Below are 21,004 nucleotides of genomic sequence, written 5' to 3'. Positions count from 1 at the left end.
GTTTTATGGAAACTGTATCTGGGAGGCATTGAGTCAACCCCATGGTGGTTTTAGAGGCTATAAAATGGTGCTGTTGTATTATTTACTATTATATTGTACATATACTGTGATGTGCGACTGTGTCCATCGCTTTTATGTTTGTTGAACACTATCAAAAAAATTACATCTAATGAAAAGATACTACAGGTGGCAACAAATGTACCTTCAATTAATGTTTGCAATGTTTTTATGGACCACACCTGGAGCGTATCCTCTACTTTTACTTCTTATACGAGGTGGTGTTTCGCTGTAGGTGTTTTGTGTATCATAGGGGGCCACAGCAGGCTGCTAAGGTAAAAATAGATATTTAATGGGGGCAGGCAAGAGTATGATAAAACACCCCCTCCATATGGAGACTCTAACACAGGGCGCATCACCATTGAGAAATGAGGCTCCCTTAGTCCCTGGAAGACACTATAGGGGACTCGCAAGGGGCCAGCTTAGGTATTGTTTGGGCTTCAGTGAATGTGAGACCCGAGATTTGCAGGCATTTTTACAAGCCTGAATGTTTTCTTTCCAGCACATTTGGTGGAATAAAGTGCTCCTAAGACTCCCTCTCCTGTCATCCTGGTTCTGCAATGTAAAGGCGGTGGAGATCAAAGCTGCTTTCTCTCCAACTGTCACCCCAGTTTTACCTGTCTAGAAGAAACCTACTCTCTTAAGCTGTGACCAAAGGAGAATAATGTCCTTTGACAGAAGGATGGCTTCAGGCTAAAAAGAGCCTCAAGGCTCATTGTAGACAAGCTAGAGGGATGAGGAAGAGGAGAGGAAGAGTCAATTAGGTTTTTCTTTCATTGTCAGGATGAACAAGCTGGCCTTATCCTGACTGGATGTGAAAACAGAGGAAGAGAGAAGAGGGACCTGTAGAGGAGCAGTGTTGATCACAGAAGAGCCCAGGGGTTGAGCAGCAGCAGGGCCCAGCCCTGCTGGAGGGCCTATGCAGCCCTGGAGACCAGCAAGGCACAGCCAGGCCCAGGACTGGAAATAGGCTTATATATCTCTCTAACAATGAGTCACATTGCAGAGATAAAGACATTCATTCAGACAATACAGTAAGGCAGGGTAGAAACAGTAAAGTGAATGAGATATAAAACTCAGTGAGACAAAACAGGAGCTCACACTTAAATCACATTCACCCAAAACTGGTGAGGTGATTGATGCATACTACCTCAGTGAGTGCAAACAGGCTTGCCGACAGTGGTGATTTAAACTTCTTTATTCAGTTTCTGTGTAGCACTTCTGATCTCACAGGAACGAGATTGGCAGAAACAAAAACAACAGTGCTAATGGAAAGAAGATGGCCTTGGTGTCAGAGGACACGGATTAGCCAGAATGAAAAACATGAGCATGAATATTAGCATCACATTCAACAAATGACTTTGAATTTGTTTCAGCTTCAGTTTCAATTACCAGCCTTTATTATCAACCTCAAAGGTGTCCATCAAAACCTTTAAACCCTTCCCATTCAGCCCCAGCATGGAAGCTTGTGACCACCCAGGCACACCAGCTGCTCTTGTAATATTTCTAGGAACACCTTTCCTCTCCCGGAGAGGATGAGAAGCTCACTTGTAGAGGGAAAACTTGGCAAACTGAGATGGATGGCGACAGGTTTTTGTCCTGTCAGCATCTTTGCTCTGAGCCTACTCTCCTCTTTTTGCATTTCAATAAATTGCTTTTCAGCGAGATGCTACCTCACTGTCTTATTGGCATGCAGAGAGGCAATGTGCTCGTCTGTAGGATGACCTAGCGCCCATTTACTTACACAATTTGTCTGACATTATTGCCCTTCCCCTGACACCATGGGCTTGTGGCAAACATGAGTGTATGATGTGCAGACGTGCACATTAAAACAGAGTAATGGGTCTGCATTTATAGGAATAAAGTTGCTAACAGCCCTCTTTTGTTCTCAGCAGTAGAACTATAAAAGCCATCTGGTGGTGGTGGGGGATGTGGTGGCGGGTAAGCGGGAGAGTAAGGTGAATGAGGTAGAGAGTCAGGGAAAGATGGAGATACGGGGTAAGTAGCGTCCCAAGTGGGTGAAAAAAATGAGTTTGCTGGTTCACAAGCAAACAGGCAGTGAACTGGTTAACATTTTAACAACATTGTAAGTATTCAGTGGAGTATTCCTTTATGATAGACCGCTGGGGGCATGCAGATGTTGAGCGACTGTTTATATCTATTAGCTTATCCTTCTGTACATTTTCATTCATACATCAATAAACTTTATAAGTACTGGACTGTAGCTTGGTGCTTTAAGATTATGTTTCTGTTTATTATTACTACATGTCATGTTACAAAACCTACATGCAGGAAGATGTGACTTCCAGCTGCTTCGATAACTGTAGTAATCACAGCATAAAGTTTCCAAAGAGTTCTTAGTACCATGTACTGTAAACAAATGCATAAGGCAGGATTCGGTGAAGTAATCTCAGTGACTGTGGGAGCTCTTTTTGTGTATTGCCACAGTACATACAACCAAACCTACAATGACAGTCACTGATTTGTCTGAGGGGAGGTTAAGTCACAGACTCATTCCAAGGGATGAATTCAAGTATATTCTTTTAAAGATATGCCAGGGGCAAGGTTGAATTTTCTCATCTTTACAGTCGAAGGTAATCCCGTACCAAGTAGACTGGCCAATTAACTAAATATATAGCTCAGAGCCAACTGTATGGCTGTCGTGTTAGCGAGACAGATGCTACATTACAGGCAGAGGGGTGTGAGGATATGTAATAGCTCTGTGCAGGAATATATAAAACAAGCCTGGGGTAGAGGTGGGCAGTATAACCCGAATAAACTTCACACCGATGGAGATAGGTGGCCTGATGTGGATTTGGCTATACCATTTATTCCGGTATAGAATGGATTTTAAATGTCACGTCAAAGTGCACCGCAAGCATCAGCTTATTGCATGTCGGCCAGCGAGCATACACTTCTGTTTTACACTAAAACAAATGCACATTTGCATGCAAAGAAAAGGGCGGGTGAAGAAATGGAGTCAGACAGCTCAATAGATACAGGAGCAAACCATGAGGAAACATGTCAGAAAGCATGAGGGATGCTTGAGAATGTGCTCCAGCTCTGACACAAGCAGCACAAGCACTGGTGTACAGAGAAAAAACACAATGCAGACATTGTTGCCAGAGTGCCTGTCCTAATGACACATGTCAGCCATGAAGGGACACGGTGAAAACACATTAAACAGACTTGCAACTATTTTACCCAAAACAAAATGAACTTGTACTGCTGCAGTTGTGAGCAAGTGAGGCAAACGACACACACGTGGCATCAGCTGTGCAGTTTGTGCTGTTAATTTCCCACCAGGTATGAAACGCTCCTCTTCAACTACTGTAAACTATATTATACTTAATTGATCATAACTTCAACATCTTGAAATAAATTGTTACCATCCCGGAGTTTTACATACACCGTGATTTAAATTTCATGTCACTGCCCAGCCCTCATCTGGGAGAGAGATGAAAGTGGACGACTACACAGTTTCACAACAGGTCTGCCCACCTCACCCAACACCAGCCAGGCTAGCGCTGTATCTCAGCATCTCCCATGTCCCTCCCAGCCCCAGTGGGGCCTCAATTAAAAACTCCTCTGATGTCTAGTAACTGACAGAGACTCCATCACTTCCACACATGCCTCTCCACTGAGAGTGGCATTAAGATGTTGGAGCCAGAGTGGACTATTGATTTTCTCTTTTTTTTTTCCTTCTTTTTTTCTTCTGGTTGCTCCATTTCTTCACTGGGCCGTCTTTGCAATGCAGGCGGAACTTGGGTGCAATAATCAGTTTACAACATCATGTTGTCTCCATTTTTAATTGGCTTTTAAACAGGAGCTGCCTGTGAGGTGCTGAGGATGTGTAGGAGACAATCACTAGTGACAGCTATCAGTACCAAAACAGACTATCTGGCTGCTTGATAATGCCAAGTGGAGGAGCTAAGAGCAGAGTAACAAGGATAAATAGGTATAAAAGGACTAAAGAGCCATTTAAAACAGAGGGTGTGCATTGATCCTGAAAACCAAAGCTTTTTGTTCCTCTTAATGCCATATTATTGAATTTTTTACAAGCTGCAATCACAACATTTTATGATATATTAACATATTATCACCTTATAAAGCGGGTGGTGATAGTGAACATTACAGCAAACAGTCACCTACACATCCACATCCAACAGAGCCAGAGCAACATTAGCATTCATTTGTGGTTGTGTTTCTGGCCACCGAACAAATGTAAGTCTAACGTTCACTCTCCTTTTAGCTCTTTTCTTTTTCTCCACCAGCCCCTGGCAGAAATATCTTGCTCTTTAGCTGCTAAATGCCCCACTGCTCACAAGGTAGTTGCTAGCGCTGTCAGCCTGCCATTTAGTGCTGGTCAAGTAGCATACAGTGGGTTTATCTGAGCTTTTTTGAAAACAGTCTCCTGGTGCAGCTGGAAATGAAGAGAGCAGTGACACTGAACTGAACACTGTGTGTAGTCGGGTGATAATTCTGTGTTTTTTTTACTTCAAGCAACTCCTTTCATATTACATTTATTCATTCACTCCACTCTCAATATAAGCATATTACACTATAATATATTAGCACAGCTTTAAAGTGTGATCCTGACCGTACTTATAGCATTATTTTATCAGTGCATATTAACATGCTTATAGTGGGAAATAAAGAGATAAACGCATAAACAGGGCTCATTACACATAGAATACTTCAGTGACACAAACAGTGACTAATATTCAGCCCCTTTACTGCTGGAAAGCCAGGGTAACATGGTGGATGAGCACAACTCCCATTGTGCTTATTTCAATGGCTCAGTGCACCAAGAACAAACTGCAGGTTGAAACTCTCTACAGTTAGTCAGTGAATTGCACACTTATTGCTGAAACAACTCCCGCGTTGCATCAGTATAGTGCGAGGTGGGTGAGAAATATCACCCAGGACATGAACTTTAACATGACACTTAGTGAAGCAACCATTCAAGTATTCATTTAAGGCTGGAACACATCCATTAGTTGCACTAACATTTGTAAGAGTCACATGCTTTTTGTCTCTTTAGATTGCAATGAAGCTATTATGACAAACAGCATGAACACTTAGTCCTAGTATCTACTGTGTCTTTACTCTACTCTGTGTTTTTACTCTAGGTATAAAAACTGTCTTATCTGTTGCATAATGTTTTACAGTCACTGTCGATTCTGTCTATCTTTTGCTTGGACTTTGACAAGCAATCCACAAATTTTAAAGTATCAGTGTTTGTTTTTAAAGAAGCAAAGCCACAGGAACAGTTGCTGCTTACATGATAACGTCTCTGAATACAAAATGACAGGATATAAGCTTAGCCCTATGTCACAAAGCAATGCAAGTTCTATCTGAAACATTAAAAAACTGCCTGGACCTCTTCAAAGAGCGTAAGTTCTTAGTATGCCTCTCCCACTGCAGTATTACTAGGAGAATACATAATGACAGATTTTTTTAAAAGACATGTCTCTGTATGTCTTTGCCTAGGGCTCTCATTATAAAACAGCATTTCTCATTTTCCTCTGCTGCAGTCTTTGGTGGTTACTGGAGAGACAGATGAATATTCTCAAAGCACTCGAGCTAGACCAGGCTCCGGCTTTGGAGCGGGTCAGCTCATTCCTGTAAGCCGTTCATTTGAAGAACAAAACCAAACCTCTTCATATGATTATTTGCTTAGTATGGATCCACATAAATATAAATACTGTTGAAAACCACACAGATGCTGCATTCAGCAGAGGTCAGGTTTTGCAACTGAATAACACCCCTGCTTCTAGCAGGGACACGGTGTCTTGCTTGAGGATATTTCTCAGGGCAGATACTTACCAACATAAGGCTTTGTACTTTTTCATTAAAAAAAACAACAGTGTTTTCATTTATTCAAAGCATTGTTAGAATGTGATGTGCTAAGTGGTGGGAGGAGAGGTGGAAGGAGAATGCCGAAGAAAAATCTACAGCATAACACAAATATGGTTCATACCATTCAATGCCAATGTGTAACCCTGTTTATTATTTATAAACAAACTTTAACAAGCTAATTAGTGTAGTGAAGGAAGTATGATGTATGGGTTTGTTTCACATGTCACTTAACTCACTGCTAGCTTGAATAAGTGACTACAGTCTGCACTGTAGCAGTATGTGCCATTGTCAGAGGAAATGATTAAAGTAGATATTTCAAAGATTTCAGGCTTTTAAACACTGTACCATCTTTGCCATGTCCATTAAGGGCTCAGCTGGATCAATACATACAGCTCTTCTTTAGTCAATTATGGAGGTTAAAACAAAGAAGAGTTTCCTGAGTGTGCTTTTGATTAACTGTGCTTGAATTTCTTGTAAAATACCATATAACCCAAAATCACCACTCAAACTGGAGAGTATCATTATTTATTACTAAAATTACATTAATATGTAAAATTTATGGCGCATTAACAGTATTTCTTTATTGCAGTCATTTTACAAAAGCAAAAAGCTACTTGGGGCTGTGCTTTGATGGTTCCTTTAGAAGAGTCCCTAACAATGCCTCTAAGCTGTTCCAAAATCACTGTCAAATACAGCTTCTCATGGCTTATTGCTTAAATATACTTTGTCTCCTTCCAGCACTTTTAAAATATGATATCTTGGACAGACTGAAAAAATGACTCTGTAAATCTCTCTCTCAGTGGAATATAGCTAATCACAGTCTCACAACTTGTGTGTAGCAAAGTTATTTAGCCTGTAAAAATGCTCAGCCGCTGGCTGAAAGAGGAGTTGGGGACTATATGTTCATACCAATGTCCCACAAGGGTAGCACTTTTCCACACAACTAATACTTTATGACTGAAATGAGGCTGGCTAATGCGAAAATAAGGGCATTTATGCTCACATTTACTATAAGATCTCTACACTGAGGGCTTAGAGCTATATTAATAGATTCTGATAAAGTCTAAGGAAGTCTTATAGTGATAAATATATATATATATATATATATATATATATACAATCATTCTTGGCAGAAATGAATTTGGGAAAATAATATAACTTTCTAATTTTTTGAAAAGTTAACCTGGCAGTGAACAACCCACAGGGCTGCAGGCTACTGCTTAGCTGTCATTGACCAAGACATTTACCTTACTGTGGAGCTGCTCAGTGACTGGCAGAACAAGACTCTCTGGCTGCTCCCAGGTGTGAGTATGTGGGCCAGGACACTGCTATGAACAGCGTGCATGATAAGCAAGCATCCTCTGGGTAAATAAAGACATCACTGACTCTTTCACATAGAAAGGACTTTTTCACAATTTCAATGTCCGAACTAGGGGTGGGACGGTAGGCTATCCAAGTTTATTGTGGGTCGTGATGAAAAAACACTAACAATGAGTTGATTACGTTGAATCATCAGAATAAACCCCAGGTAAAATGAACTACTGTAAGTAGTTACTGTAAGTTACAGTTGCTTAACATCGCAAGTGTTGGTTAAGTTATACTAACAGTGAAGTTTATCTAAATATTCGTTACATTATGGTGCTGTGTGTTTTGAATTAAGTGTTATCTAGATGACGTTAGCTATGTAGCTTAATAGCTACTTTGTTCCATCTTTTACCTCTACTGTGGAGCTGCAGTCTCCAGCGAATTGACAGCAGTTTACTGCAGTTTCTTCTGTAAAGTTAAGTGTTAATCTGGCCACAGCCCATGAGGAACAGTTCAAATCAATTAGAATTTGATAAGAATGAGTTGTCTTTTCAAATGGTTGAAAAGCCTGGCTTTTTAAAGCTGACAAACAAAGCAGTTCGTCAGTATAAGGTGCCAACAAGACAGTTCTCTGGAAGAGAGATACCATGAAGGAATAAAGAGCTGAGAGCTGACATGTCCAGAAGGTTGGCACAGGGCTAGTAAGATACCACCACTGACCTGTGGACCAGCATTAGAGATGCGAGTGAACCATGCATGAGGTTTACAACATATTATCTAACACCAGAGTGGAAACTAGAATCCAGCTGCTTAGAGATACATTGCTTCAAGAGTGGGAGAGCAATTAGTGTGCATCACTAGACAGTGCTGGGTTGCTGAAGAAAGTCATCGCAACAAGGCAGCAGAGAGCTGAAGAAGAAGACATTTAGATTATTTATCCCCAGGTGAAAGGGGAGGAGTTATTTTGTCAACTGCTGTAAGGTAGGGAATGTAATGTGGGGTAAAGTATGTTATAGAGCCATTTCAAGAGCTTAAGGCATATTTCCACAATTACTGCAATAATATCACGGTAAATTGTGTATATATTGCAATTATTTTGACCAGGACAATCATGACATGAAATGTTCATATTGTCCCATGCCTAATCCAAACTACTTTGAAACACTGATATGCCATTAAGTAAGGCACATTTATGTCATGGCAAAAGTGTGCAATGCATAATATACATACTATACATACTATACTATACTATATATACTACAACATGGATGATCATTACCTCTTCCAGCAATTAGCTCCTGACATTCTGTATTCTTCTTTTTTTAGTTACACAATAGACTCCCAACTGCACCTAAATGACAGGGAGACCTTGAAGCAAATGTAAAATTTATTTTGTCCTCTTTCCTTCCTTTATCATATTTTGACACCATTACGATGGGCATTGCTGTTGTCTTTGAAGCTGTCTTCCCCTTGCTTTAAAATGTTTGATAAATAACGAGAAAATACTGGGAGAAACATTATTTAAGACATTCCTGAAGAATCAATGGCAGATTTACAATGTAGAGGATTACAACTTGAATCCTATTTTACTCTGTAACCTTGACAGCTTCTTTCCCTGCTTTGGAGTACCGGCACTAATTCTTCTCGTGGTACACAATACAAAACAGGACACACTTACTTTCATCTCTGGATGTAAGTCATCACTCTGCTGACACAGCACATATTTCAAACCTATAACCATTTACATCATTGGGCCCCCACAATGTCATCACATTATGCCACGTGGTCTTATTGAGATGCAGTGAAATATTGAAATCCAAGAACATCAGTTGTCAGCCTGCCTGGTTTATTACAATGACAATGTGTGAGACCCTGAATAGAAAATATCATTGAAAATGGGTAATCCCTTTTAAGAGTGTACAGTACAGAGTGTACAAATGTGTATAATATAATTTATATCATTAATTAATTTAGACAGTTTTCTTCATTTCCATTGTACACAAAAAGCTTTCTATAACTACTGTTTGACTGACTGTGGATATTAAATGGTATTTATGATATATTCAAAGAATACTTTGTTATTTTGGGAAACAGACTTATTTGCCTCTGACCGAGAAAATATTGATCATATTCTAATTTCTGTCTGGTTAAAAAAAGGTTATGGATAGTTAGCTTCAGTTCTTCCCAGCATGATCATGTTAATTACTGACCTTTAGAGATGCTGTTTGACAGATTTTGTTAACTCTGGGCAAAGCCAGGCTAGCTATTTCACCTTGTATCCAGTCTCTGACCACCTGATGGTTGTAGCCTTATTGTACGTTTAATGGACAGATTTGAGAGATATAAATCCATCTAACACAGAGAGCTTATTTCCCAAAATGTCAAACTATTCCTTTAAATAACATTTAGTGTGACAGCAAACCTGCTAAATTAGTTCAATTTTCACGCCATTTCAAAACATCCATCTTCAGTTGGCTGAACTAAATTTCTTGGTTTCACAACACAGCCATCGCACTCTCACACACTCTTAGCAGTCTAACCCTGTTTGGATTGCTTAACCCCTCTAACAACCACATCAGGAAAATGACCTGACATTAAAAATGGCATCACTCTTCATCTGGTAGAATAAGTGGCTGAAAGCATCGAGAGAGATACATTATAGATATGACAGACTCTTGCGGTGTGGGTCACTGAGCTGTCTCTGCCGTTGACAGAGAGTTGCACTTACTGTGGCAACACGTACAAGGAGGGCAAGTGATGAAATTAAACACAGTTGACAATATTAATAAGGTAAGAAGAGCGAGTTTGTTTCCTTGTGGACAGTTTGTCTGTAACGAGCTGCAAGTTGTCAGGCTCTGGGGAGACAGGCGTGGCTACAGAGTCCGAGCCTGTGGGAGGATATTAATGCAACCTGAAGGGGATGTGAGTCATTGCAAGCCGCTGCCCATTCAAACTGGTATCATAAGGAGCACGACTGCATCGTCGCTTAATCACAGTCATTACTGTGATATTTGACACCAGGGTTGAAATAAAGGGCTCTGTAATAGGTGCGTTTCTTATCACGCAGTGAGTCAGTGAGTGCTTACGTAGTTTCAAGTCAAGCTGTCAGTGCAGAGGGAGGTGAGCGAATTGAGCAGTATACCCGCTTCAAACTCCTCTCCTCTGGGACACAGCCACACACTCATTCTGTCCTTAACTTCCATTTCACACTTGGTAATCAATTACTAGTCTCTAGAGCTATCGAAGAAAAGAGCCACCTATCTCGAGAATAAGCTAAATCTCTCAACGCCTGCTAATTGAAAACACATTATAGTGCTAGACAATGCTCTTTGTGTGTAGCCAGCCACTAATTTGGAGTGTTTGCATGCACAGAACAAAGCAATTTACTGAGGTTGCAAACATCCTTTGCAGGACAATAATTCATGGTGTTATCAGGTGCAGAGTTTAAAAATCAAATGAACGGGCTGAATAATTAAATAACCAAACTTTGAAGGCGTGCCCAGCCATTTGTTGGTGGCTATTCTCCCAGTGACTCTGAAAAGCTGAAACTAATATGATTTCATATCGTGAAGCCAGGACTGATGCCAGACCTCCCGAAACCAATCCCTCTTACAGGATTTAGAGGGAGCTGTGTGAAATGTACACTGCAGGGCCCCACCGGTCCCAATGATAGTCCTTGCTGTGAGTCCAAATCAAAATGAACCCGATCAATAACAAAAGAGGGTTTTTGTGCATTTACTGCCATCATAAATACAGTGCCCTGAAAAGGAACGCGAGGGAGGACAGAGAGAGACAGGTTTCTACCAGGCCGGGGACAGACATAAAGATGTCAGGCTGCTGTTTGTGGGAAGGTGGCGGAAGGTGGCAGGGGTGTGGGGAGAGGGTGTTACACTGCTATGATATGAAGGCTTTGGAGCAAAAGTGGACACTGTTTTTGATCACACCCATGCCAACACGCAGAAGGCAGGAATAAACTCAATGTGTACGCAGGTGGACAAACACAAACCGTAAGCATACACACACATTTTCTCTGCGTGCACACTCACAAACTGATGACCTTTTCTAAAGGGGAATGCTCACTGTCCAGAAGGAAATACTATATCAATGTAGCTTTTAATTGTGCCACGGAAGTATTTTGACGCCCGAACAGGACAAAAAAGACTTTAAAGCTAAAAAGTCAAGATGGCAGAGAGGAGGCTCGAATAAAGGAAGAATAAATCCCAGCACAAAAGAGAGGAGCTCATTTTATCTTTCTGATTGTACCGTTCTAAAAGAGCAGCACACAGACCAGAAACTGCCCACAACTGAATCCAACCCAACAATCCCTCAGAGCCGCTAACATTAAGACTAGGAGCATGACAAATAACTTTGCCCAGGCCATAATACAGGGATAAAATGTCCTATACTGAAGCCCCAGAGGAGGACGTTCAAACATCTCAGAGTACTGACAGCAGCAAGTGGCCCGAGTTAATAATCCTGATAGGAATTAATGTGCTTACAATGGTGCCATTGCTGCCCACCTGAATTTATTTTAGATTGCCTACATTACTTCATCTGTCTATTCAGTTGTTTTCCCTGGCTGGGCTCCTGATAAGACAGAGCACGCATTCAGCAAGAGAAAGAAAGCCTGTTTGTGCACTGGACACTAATTAATACAGTGCTCCGTCGGGAAAGTTGCCTGCTTGCTGCTCTACTGACAACAAATTCATTTATACTGCTGTTTTCTGCTTCTCAGAAGGCTCTGTTAATTGCATTTAAATTAGTCCTCATTCAGCAGAGAACAAGGACAGGCACAGTGGTTTGTTATAGAAGCTGGGAGCAAAAACTTGATTTTGGACAACATATTACCCCAAAGTTGATTGACAGAGATTTTGATAGAAGATCGTACCACAAAAAGGCACAAACATGCTTGTAAAAAACTTCAAGAATAATCCCAATTACTGTAATTTCACCACAACAGTTGCTCTAATGAGAGGACCTTTGAACTAGTAGATCTCTGCATTTTTCTGTTTGGCCCTTTGGCAATGCACAGAAATGCTTTTACTCTGATTTGAGATACAAAAATGTTTCAAACTGCTACACAAAGGACAATGTATGAGACAATGTTCAGAGAAAACACGCAGTGAGGGGACTTCTTAGACACAATATTGGATGAGCACTTCATGGCTTGAGTAAGCACGGCAGGTAGCTATTTAGATGGCAATGTGCTGTCAGGATCAAGCCCTGAATACATAATAACATAGTCAAGTAAAAGGAGCGAGAAACAAGCTGTTCTAATGAAGAAAAAAAACTGCGTAATGAATAGCTTGATGCTCTCACGCAGACCAACTACCATTAGCACCTGTGTTAGATTCCATCTCCAGGATAAAGGTCAATGTTTATATACCAATTAAAGATGTTTTTTAACCTTGATTTATCCAGTGAAGGTTGGTTTAGGATGCCCGTGCTTCCCAATCATGCAGTAACAAATCTTCACCTTGGGGAAATATGTCCCACAAAAACATTATTGTACGTTGGGGTAGAATAACAGAGTCTCTGAAGGGTCCCAGGGAAACTGGAGCAATCTGACTGTATACTGAGGAAATGTATGATGTGTGTGAATGTGGTCTAGAAGACATGGGTGAAAAGTACAGTCTACTTCTCATTTATTGCACAAGGGAATAAACAACTATGTGTATTCCTGCACAGAGGCCTAACATGAAGTTGACTAAGCAGTCTTTACAGAGTGTGGACACCAGCAGCAAAGAAGGGCAGGGTGAGGCTCCATGACAGTGGGTTAAAAAACCATTTGACAAAAAAGGACACAGTTTTGTTAATGCTAAGAAAATAAAATTACACTCAGTTATGGCAATTTTATCCAGTCATGCCACCTATAGGCAAGAAATAACACACCTGCAGTTTGGACTTGCAAAGGCAGACACTTTGGTGTCGCCGCCTATGGGCAAAGAAAGAAATAGCTTCTTCACTGCTGAAAATGTTTGATTGTGTGTGTGTGTGTTTTGTTCTGAGTGTCCTCACGTGTCCTGTGTCCTCCTCGACTATCTAACTCATTCCTTTACAGAGGAAAGGAGGGGGATCCTAACCAGATTTGTTTGTTAGGTTTTGTCCACCATACAGTTTGGTGATTGGATGAATATATTGGCTATAGGTGACTGGCCAAGTCAATCATGTTGGGTTTTTTTGGCGGCAAATTTGGGCTGGTGAAGAGGGGCTTGTCCAGTGGGGGCTGAGGTGGCTGCTGCTCCCGGTGATAGCATAACATGCTCATCAGGATGGTGTATTTGCAAATACTGGTGCAAAATGACAGTGTTGGAATCTTATGCCAGCACTATATATTTGCAAAGATGGCAAATTGCTTCATTTAGGTCCTCCGGCTTGCCAGTTGCATCCAGTTTAAAACCAAAATAATCCCAAATAGGTGATTTTGGAACAGCTTCCATACAGGGATAAAATGTCCTATACTGAAGCCCCAGAGGAGGACGTTCAAACATCTCAGAGTACTGACAGCAGCAAAAATATTTAGAAAAATATTGTTGTTTTTATTTTTTTTCAAATTCTTTTTCACAACAAGCTCTTCCATGATTGCATTTGCTAAAAATGGCATGTGAGGAGTGGGGGACTCTCTCGCCCCATCCACTGCACTGCACACAGGTTGTTGGACTGACGGTGGCCGGTTGGAAAAATTGAAACAGAGCGCCCAAACCTAGGCCACTATTATTATTTTGTTAGTCAATACTTGCCAAGACGAGATCACAACCCAACATGAGCATGTGAGTTTTGTTTTAGAGGAAAACTCTACTGACGCACCACATGAAAGTCTGTTTACAGGCTTTGTGAAGAGTGAAGAGCTTTGCCAAGTCTAATAAACTGCCCCAAGTTTGAAAATGAAAAAATTGGGAGTGTGGAGTAAAAAAGAAATGAGTTTACCAGACCTCTGTAGCCAGCTCCTCATCTCTGCTTGAGGCTAGTGGCTAGGGGCATAACATATCCAAATCCAAACTGTTGCCAGTCAGATTGCACTGTGGGTAATGTAGGAAGTTTTTGGCAATTACAAAGAATGCATTAAATGAAAAAGACATTCTCTAATAATTAAATTATTTAATGTAATTTGTCCACCATCTTAGGAAAAACTTAGTGTTATGGACTAACAAATGCAGTCATACTTGAACACATATATACCAAACAGTAAAACTAAAGCCAGTTTTGACTTTCTTAAACTTTTTGGAATGGCTGAGGAAATAACAAGCGTCCGCTGGAAACGCCACACAGACAGGACTGAGACTGGGAAGCAAATCTGGGATCCTCTTACTATGAAGCAACAGTGCTAACAACTGAGCCACTGTGCTGCCCAGTGAAAGCCAAAGAATGCCAGCTAGATAGTAAAATTCAGCAGAAAGTTTTCTACACCACGTGGGGTGTTCTCCCTCCCCGTCAGCGAGTTCATCTCCTGCCTGTCAGGCCGTAGTGCCACAACTCTGAGCTCAGCAAACGTTTTCGTCTCCATCTTGCTTCCTGTCATCCACTTCTCACCCCTCCTAACCCTGTCTCCCCAGCTCCCTCTCTCTATCTTCCTGCCTCATCTCTCTATCTCCGTCTTTTCCCCTCTCTATCTATCTCCATCCGCACACTGTGCACTGTAAATGCTGTGCCAGCAGAGTGATGCCGGGGAAATGGCGCCATCCTCATTGAGAGAGCAAGCAGACGGAGTGGGGGTGGTGCTGGAAGGGGTGTGCAGTGACAGGCCCTGAAACCCAGCCATCAGACAACACACTGCAATCACACAGCTCCAGTAGATGGGATACATAGCTAAAGCTGCACATTCAGAAAAGGATCAGTAAAAAATGATAGGATATAGACTCTTGATCCCCAAAACTCCAAAAACATTACTCTTTTTGAGGAGAACAAAGTGGCCTAAATAGGCTGGGAGTGTGAGACAGTGCAAGCCATCAAGACAGGCAGAGGAGGAGGAGGAGGTGGTAGAGGAGGAGGGGGGCCGGTACATAAGCACACTGGCCAGGCAAGCAGACAGGCCACGGTTCATTTGAGGACTGAAGCTGCTCCTTTCCATCATTCGACTGTTCATTAATACCAGCTGTTCCTATGGGTCTCCCTGCAACTAAGCATTGCTGCACTCTGCAAAATCTATCAATATCCCAGCAACACAAAAACACTGCCTGTTCCACAGCTCGGCTGAAAAACTGACCAGCACTCCGCAGGGCGTGTGTTTACAAAAATAACCGTCTCTGAGATGCCTGATAATAGTCTGACTGTGGCGTGTGCATATGTTTTTGACAGTCTGGATGTTTCTGGTGAGGTAGCTAAATTGGTGGTGACTATAAAAGAGGTAAGATTAACATGGATGACTTAACACAGACTCTCAAAGTACAGCTCATGCCAGCCCACATGGTGCTCCACTCAGTGTGGGTAAAGGGTTCATTTTCTCAAAATTAACCTTGTCAAACCCCTGTTCTGCCTGGGGGAGATTTGTATTACTATTGTAATTTTTCAATCAGAGATTGGGGAGAGTGTGAAATTTTAACATGCTTGTTCACTCACTAACACTCCCCCATCCCATCCCCCATCTCTCTCTCTCTTTACTTACTCTCTTATTTCTTACTGAGTTTTTTTTCCACTCTCATAGTCCATTTAGAATTTTAAGCAGATTTCACCCATTCTTACAATAGGATTCTCCACTGCCTGAGTTTGGTGTGTGGTGTGTATACGGCAAGCAAGTGTGCTCGCTGTATCAACTCAAGCTCGGCACACTCCACACTCTGCTACTCCAGCAGAAGAGTTCTGCTAGGTCAAAATTAATTACAGAAGCTGTTAAGCACACACCAGCTGTTGTAAACAAATGCAAATACATTTTCATTTCAAACAAGCCTCCTTGTATCGCGGCACACAAAATACTGTAAATCTTCTGAGTGTTTACCGACAACTTGGGCCATCATCAAGCTGTGCTGGTGCGCCTACTGAGAAATGACTCTTCTTCGTGTACACTCAGTTGCTAAAAAAAAAAAAAACCATCGCCACTATTTTAATTAAGGGTTTTCCCCAGTTTATTTGTGGATTTGCTTCTTTTGCTGTCTCTCTTTCAGACTTCACTGCATCGCACTTCAACAACGCCAGTGCTCTTTAGCTGGACTGTCTGTTTTGCTATTTGTTATTTTCCTTGACTGGGTCTGTTCAGACTGATTTCTTTATATGTTTTGAGCTTGTGGAACAGCAGCACCATGACACTGTGACTAAAGAAAATGACATTCAAAGCCTATAAAATGGCTCAAATATTGTATTTAATCCTTCCAGTGGCCTACTGCTGTAACTCTGGTGTGTTGAACAGATGTGTAAGCAAGGGTGCACCTGGGTGGGATCGTGCCACCCAGTTTTGTGCAAGTGCAACCAAGTTAAATCATAGATGAATGAATGAAATTTATAGATAGAAAGTGTTAACTCAAATGGCGCCAACAGAGGGCATGTGCTCAGCCAAGTGGCCACAACAGGTCTCACGTAAAAAATCAACAAGGATTGTAGGTGATGATGCTTACTAACAGTCCACAAACTCTCCACAAACTCTCTCTATACTGATGGCAAATCACTGCCACAGTTAGAATTTAAAAATGTTCACATTCTCATCAGGGAAGCAACCTGTAGAGTTAAAAGTTTTAAACTCAATGGTTCTGAGGAAAAGAAAAAGGAAAAATTGAAATGGCTTGTCACTGTTTCACATCCCCTCTCTTGAGAAAAGTTAAAAATGCTTAACGATCTATGTGGGCAATCCAGATGACTCAATCTTTTTTTTTTTTCAAAATAAGAGTCTCATTTATAGAAAGGAAGTAAAGAAGACAAAAAAACTGACATGAAAGGCAATAGAACAATCATGTCTGTTTCAACCAAACTTGAAATAGTCAATCCAGCAAAGGGAAAAGGGTTATAGCAGCCTCAGACTATTTTAACAGTTACCCCACAGTCATATTTCATTCTCACCATGTGTTTAATACCTTTCCACTCCTCCAATGGTCCATCTGACCGGTTATCTGTGCTGTTTTGAAAGTGGCCAACCAAACCGTTATAAAGGCCACCCTCCCTCAGCCATCCAGCAAACCTGCCCTGCCAATCGGCCATTCTGTTTCCAGACAGCACAGTCATTTCCCAGCCCAGTGGAGCAGCACTCTCTGACCTCTGCCTCGACCTCCGCCTCAACAGCCCCAGCTCCAGCACCAGCTCCAGCTCAGAGAGCAGGCTCAGGCCACCTCTACTTATTTATGAGCCATTTTACACAGTGCTGCTCCCATTAGAGACCCAGCCTTGGCCCACCTTACACGGCACTCTCCTTGCACTTAACACATAGAGTACACTAGCAGGGCCAGGGGGGACATGGGTGGTGGTTGGGCTGAGGAAACCATTAGACCAATCATAAAGGTACTGTCACGCACAGACAGCTCAAGATTACATCAAACAATCAGAGAGAGGCAAACATATCAATCTTCTTCTTGGTTTGCAAACATTTCCTGCAGACAGCCACAAGGAGACCAATCACTCCATCTAGTAAAATCTTTTATTACCATATTACCTTTTGAAATATGTGATGAATAGTTATTTGACTTTCTTCAGGGAAATAATCACCCACTGATCTCATTAAACGATGCACAAGAACTAATGGGTTATGCTTTTTGGACCATAATTGGACATTTCATTACTTCCCATTCATTTCTTTGGAGCTCAACTGTTACTCTAAGCAGGAAACAAAGAATCTTGGAAAGACAAAGAAAAAGTTGAGTCTTTACAGCATAAAATTCAAATAACAGATTGATTCACGAAAGCATGCAAGACTTTAATGAGAAACTCATCGTAGGCATGACTGAAAACAAGATGAGTCTGTGCTGGTAACATTCAAACACTGCAGGAAGTCAGTGAATATTATTTTGTTTGGTTTGCACTAGAATGAAGGTGACAGACCTAGAAGCTATTTATAAAGGGACATGAAGACCCACACCCACCTGTGATTGTGACAAAGGCGTAGCCCTCCTCGCCCAGGAGTGGGTTGATCAGTCGGCAGCTGTAGGTGCTATTGGGCTCCAGCACGACCGTCAGCACGCTGGTCATGGTGAACAGCCCTTCCTCATTGGCCACCAATGAGGTGGTGATATTGTCTGTGAGGTTGCGTCCGCCTCCATCCTGCCATATCACGCTGGCCTCGGGAAAACCACCATAGGCCACACAAGTCAGGGCCACCTCATCACCTGGCCGGAGGTTGGTTTCAGGTTGCAAAGTCACCACAGGTTTGGAGTAGGGGGCTGAGAGAAAGAGGGGTTGTAGAGAGAGAGAAGAGGAAGGAGTGGGTGAGGATTCAGGAGGGGATGGAGGAGAAAATGAGATAGGAGCGGGTGAGGAATGGGAGCAGCAGATACATACTGAATTTAGCAAGTTTCTCCGCAGCGAGAGTCACCCTGGGAACTGTTTGACATGATTCCCATTACATTCTTAATTATGTTTAGGGAGCTTAGCATAACACAGTGCTTACGATCCCACAGACACAGACAGCATCTGTGGCACATCCTGATGCTGCATCCCGACACTAACACTCTAACGCTGCTCTCTCTAGAGAGCCAAAGCTCTGAGCCACTCCCAGAAAGGAAATACGGTGCCAGCCGGGAGGCAGAGGTGGGCAGGCCTGTGAGAAAACTGGCAAGCTCAGAGATTTGGGACGACTCAGCCTATGCCATGGAAAAGAGCGCAGACGGGTGGAGGTGAGTGGTGAATCGTCAACCGAGGCTGACATCACGCTTCTCCAATCCCTGGAGCTAGAACACGAGTACAGAGGTGGCGGAGAAAGAGGCTGCTGTATTCCCAGAACCAATCACTGCACAGCAAACAATGGGGTGGAGCTGAGTGTGAGATGAAATAAGTTTGTCTGAGCAGTTTTTTTTTTTTTTTTGAAAAGTGGACTCTCACCACAAAGGCAGATTTAGTGCCTAATTTTAACTTCCCCAGCTGTCCATTTGACTGACAGGCAGATTTACATCGAGGGCTCCTTTCATTTTCTTCCAGCACAGCATGAAGGAAGTCTTCAATGTTAACTGTAAATGCTGGGTAAAAATAAAACATCTATAAATCTAATGCATAAAACTGAGCCAATTTGTCACTGTTGGAGACATTGTTCTTCCTCTCCTAGGCCAGAAGAAAAAAAAATGTTATTCATTAACTCTGCCTAATGCACATCCATCCTTGGAGAATACAGAAACAATCTCACAACAGACACAGAAATGTGAGAAGGAAGGAAAGGCGCACGGTATCATTATAAATAAATAAAATGTTCTCAGCTGTGAAGGTGGGCGATGTAGTCACACAGCAGAGAAGATGTTAGTGATGGCTGATTGACCGTAACAACAGCTAATAATCAAAGTCAGCAGATATTGACCATGACAGAGGCCACAATCAGCGCTTTTTGAGCAGAAACACTGCTCAGCAGCCCTCAGGAAACTGTTTATCTCCTGTTCATGTCTTGTGAGGAGAAACAATCCTAAATCACAGTCTACGTTAGTAAATGTACAGTACATTTTATTGCATACTTTAGTGTTTAAGTGTATAAACACTGGGGTTGGATCGCTTTCAACACAATCAATTCAGCATTTATTCATTATCTAGTCATCATACTGAACATCTTGTATAAAGTGAATCATTAAATCAACATAATTTGTTAAAAAAACATCTTGCACTCAAACATGTGAGGAGAGTGAAAGGGACAATACACCAACTTAACACATGAAGATTAATTTAATGATCATTAGGAAGAACTATTCAGTCTGTGACAACAGGGCAAAAAGCCTGAGTTACAAACTGGAGACATGAAGTTTGGAACATGGGCAGGAAAAGTGCAACAAAAGAAGCGATTAGGCTGAGCTATTATAGAGTAAAGTCAGGATGTCTCTCTGCTTTTTGAATTTTTACACTTTTTTTTTGTTTTGTTTTTTTTGTTTGCAACTCCCCCATCTTAATGAGAGTGCAGTACTACACTGCTGACTACTACTGAGTACCTCTTTAACACAAAAGGAAATTAATTTGAAAAAAATCATACATTTAGGGCTGGAACTCAGATTTAGTCTATTATCAGTTAATCTCACAAACAGCCCATGTGCATGTTCATCTGTTTGTTTCTACCCGTATCATGGGCATCACAGCTTGACTCACCGGCCACCTGCAGCAGCAAAGCAGCACTGCCATAGTCTTGCACCCTGACGAAGCAGGTGTAGCTGCCTTCATCAGCCACCCCCACCCTGCTCAGCAGGAGTGAGGCATTGCCAAGGCCCAGCTGGGTGGGGAACAGACTGGTACGGTTGGCGAAGCTCTCGGCCTGGTCCGTCAGCTGGTCGTGTCCCTCCCTGTACCCATGCACACTGCGCTTGGTGTCTGTCAGTTGCCAGAAGACGCTCAGATCAGACAGGTTGAAGGGACTGGCGTGGCTGAAGGAGCAGTTGAGTACGGCGTCTCTGCCGTGCAACGCCACCACTGGCTGCTCTGGGACTTCCACTTCCATCACAGCTAAAAAAAGAGGAGGTGGGACATATTAGTGATGTCAATAAATTGTGTCTTTATCTATGTAGAGTGGTCTTTTGCTGTATGTTAGAGGGTGTCAGGTAAACTGTCAACCACAGTTGTGTGTGTATGTCTGGTGGTTGACAGAAACATAAATTTGCAAAATTTTTCCTGCAATCATGCAAACATGCACATGGTTTGCTGTGTTTATAGTCTAAAATAGACTGTAAACAGTATTAGTAAATAC

General features: G+C 41.9%; 1 protein-coding gene across 2 annotated transcripts in view; it reads right to left on the bottom strand.

Annotated features, from left to right (window-relative positions):
* The window catches only part of cd276 (CD276 molecule), a 64,033-nt gene that overhangs the window by 25,635 nt on the left and 17,394 nt on the right, over positions 1-21,004 (bottom strand). For both annotated transcript variants that reach the window (XM_071488664.1, XM_071488663.1), the window contains exons 3-4: positions 20,413-20,763; positions 18,222-18,518 (exon numbers count right to left, since the gene is read on the bottom strand). In XM_071488664.1, coding sequence (XP_071344765.1) covers positions 18,222-18,518; positions 20,413-20,763 — 648 coding nt within the window. The remainder of the gene's footprint in view (positions 1-18,221; positions 18,519-20,412; positions 20,764-21,004) is intronic.

This window comes from Trachinotus anak, unplaced genomic scaffold, assembly GCF_046630095.1.
Source record: "Trachinotus anak isolate AG129_WGS33_773 ecotype Australia unplaced genomic scaffold, CSIRO_AGI_Tana_v1 ptg000011l, whole genome shotgun sequence".
NCBI lineage: Eukaryota > Metazoa > Chordata > Actinopteri > Carangiformes > Carangidae > Trachinotus > Trachinotus anak.
Note: the sequence above shows the minus strand (reverse complement) of the source record. Positions and strands in the feature narration are given on the sequence as shown.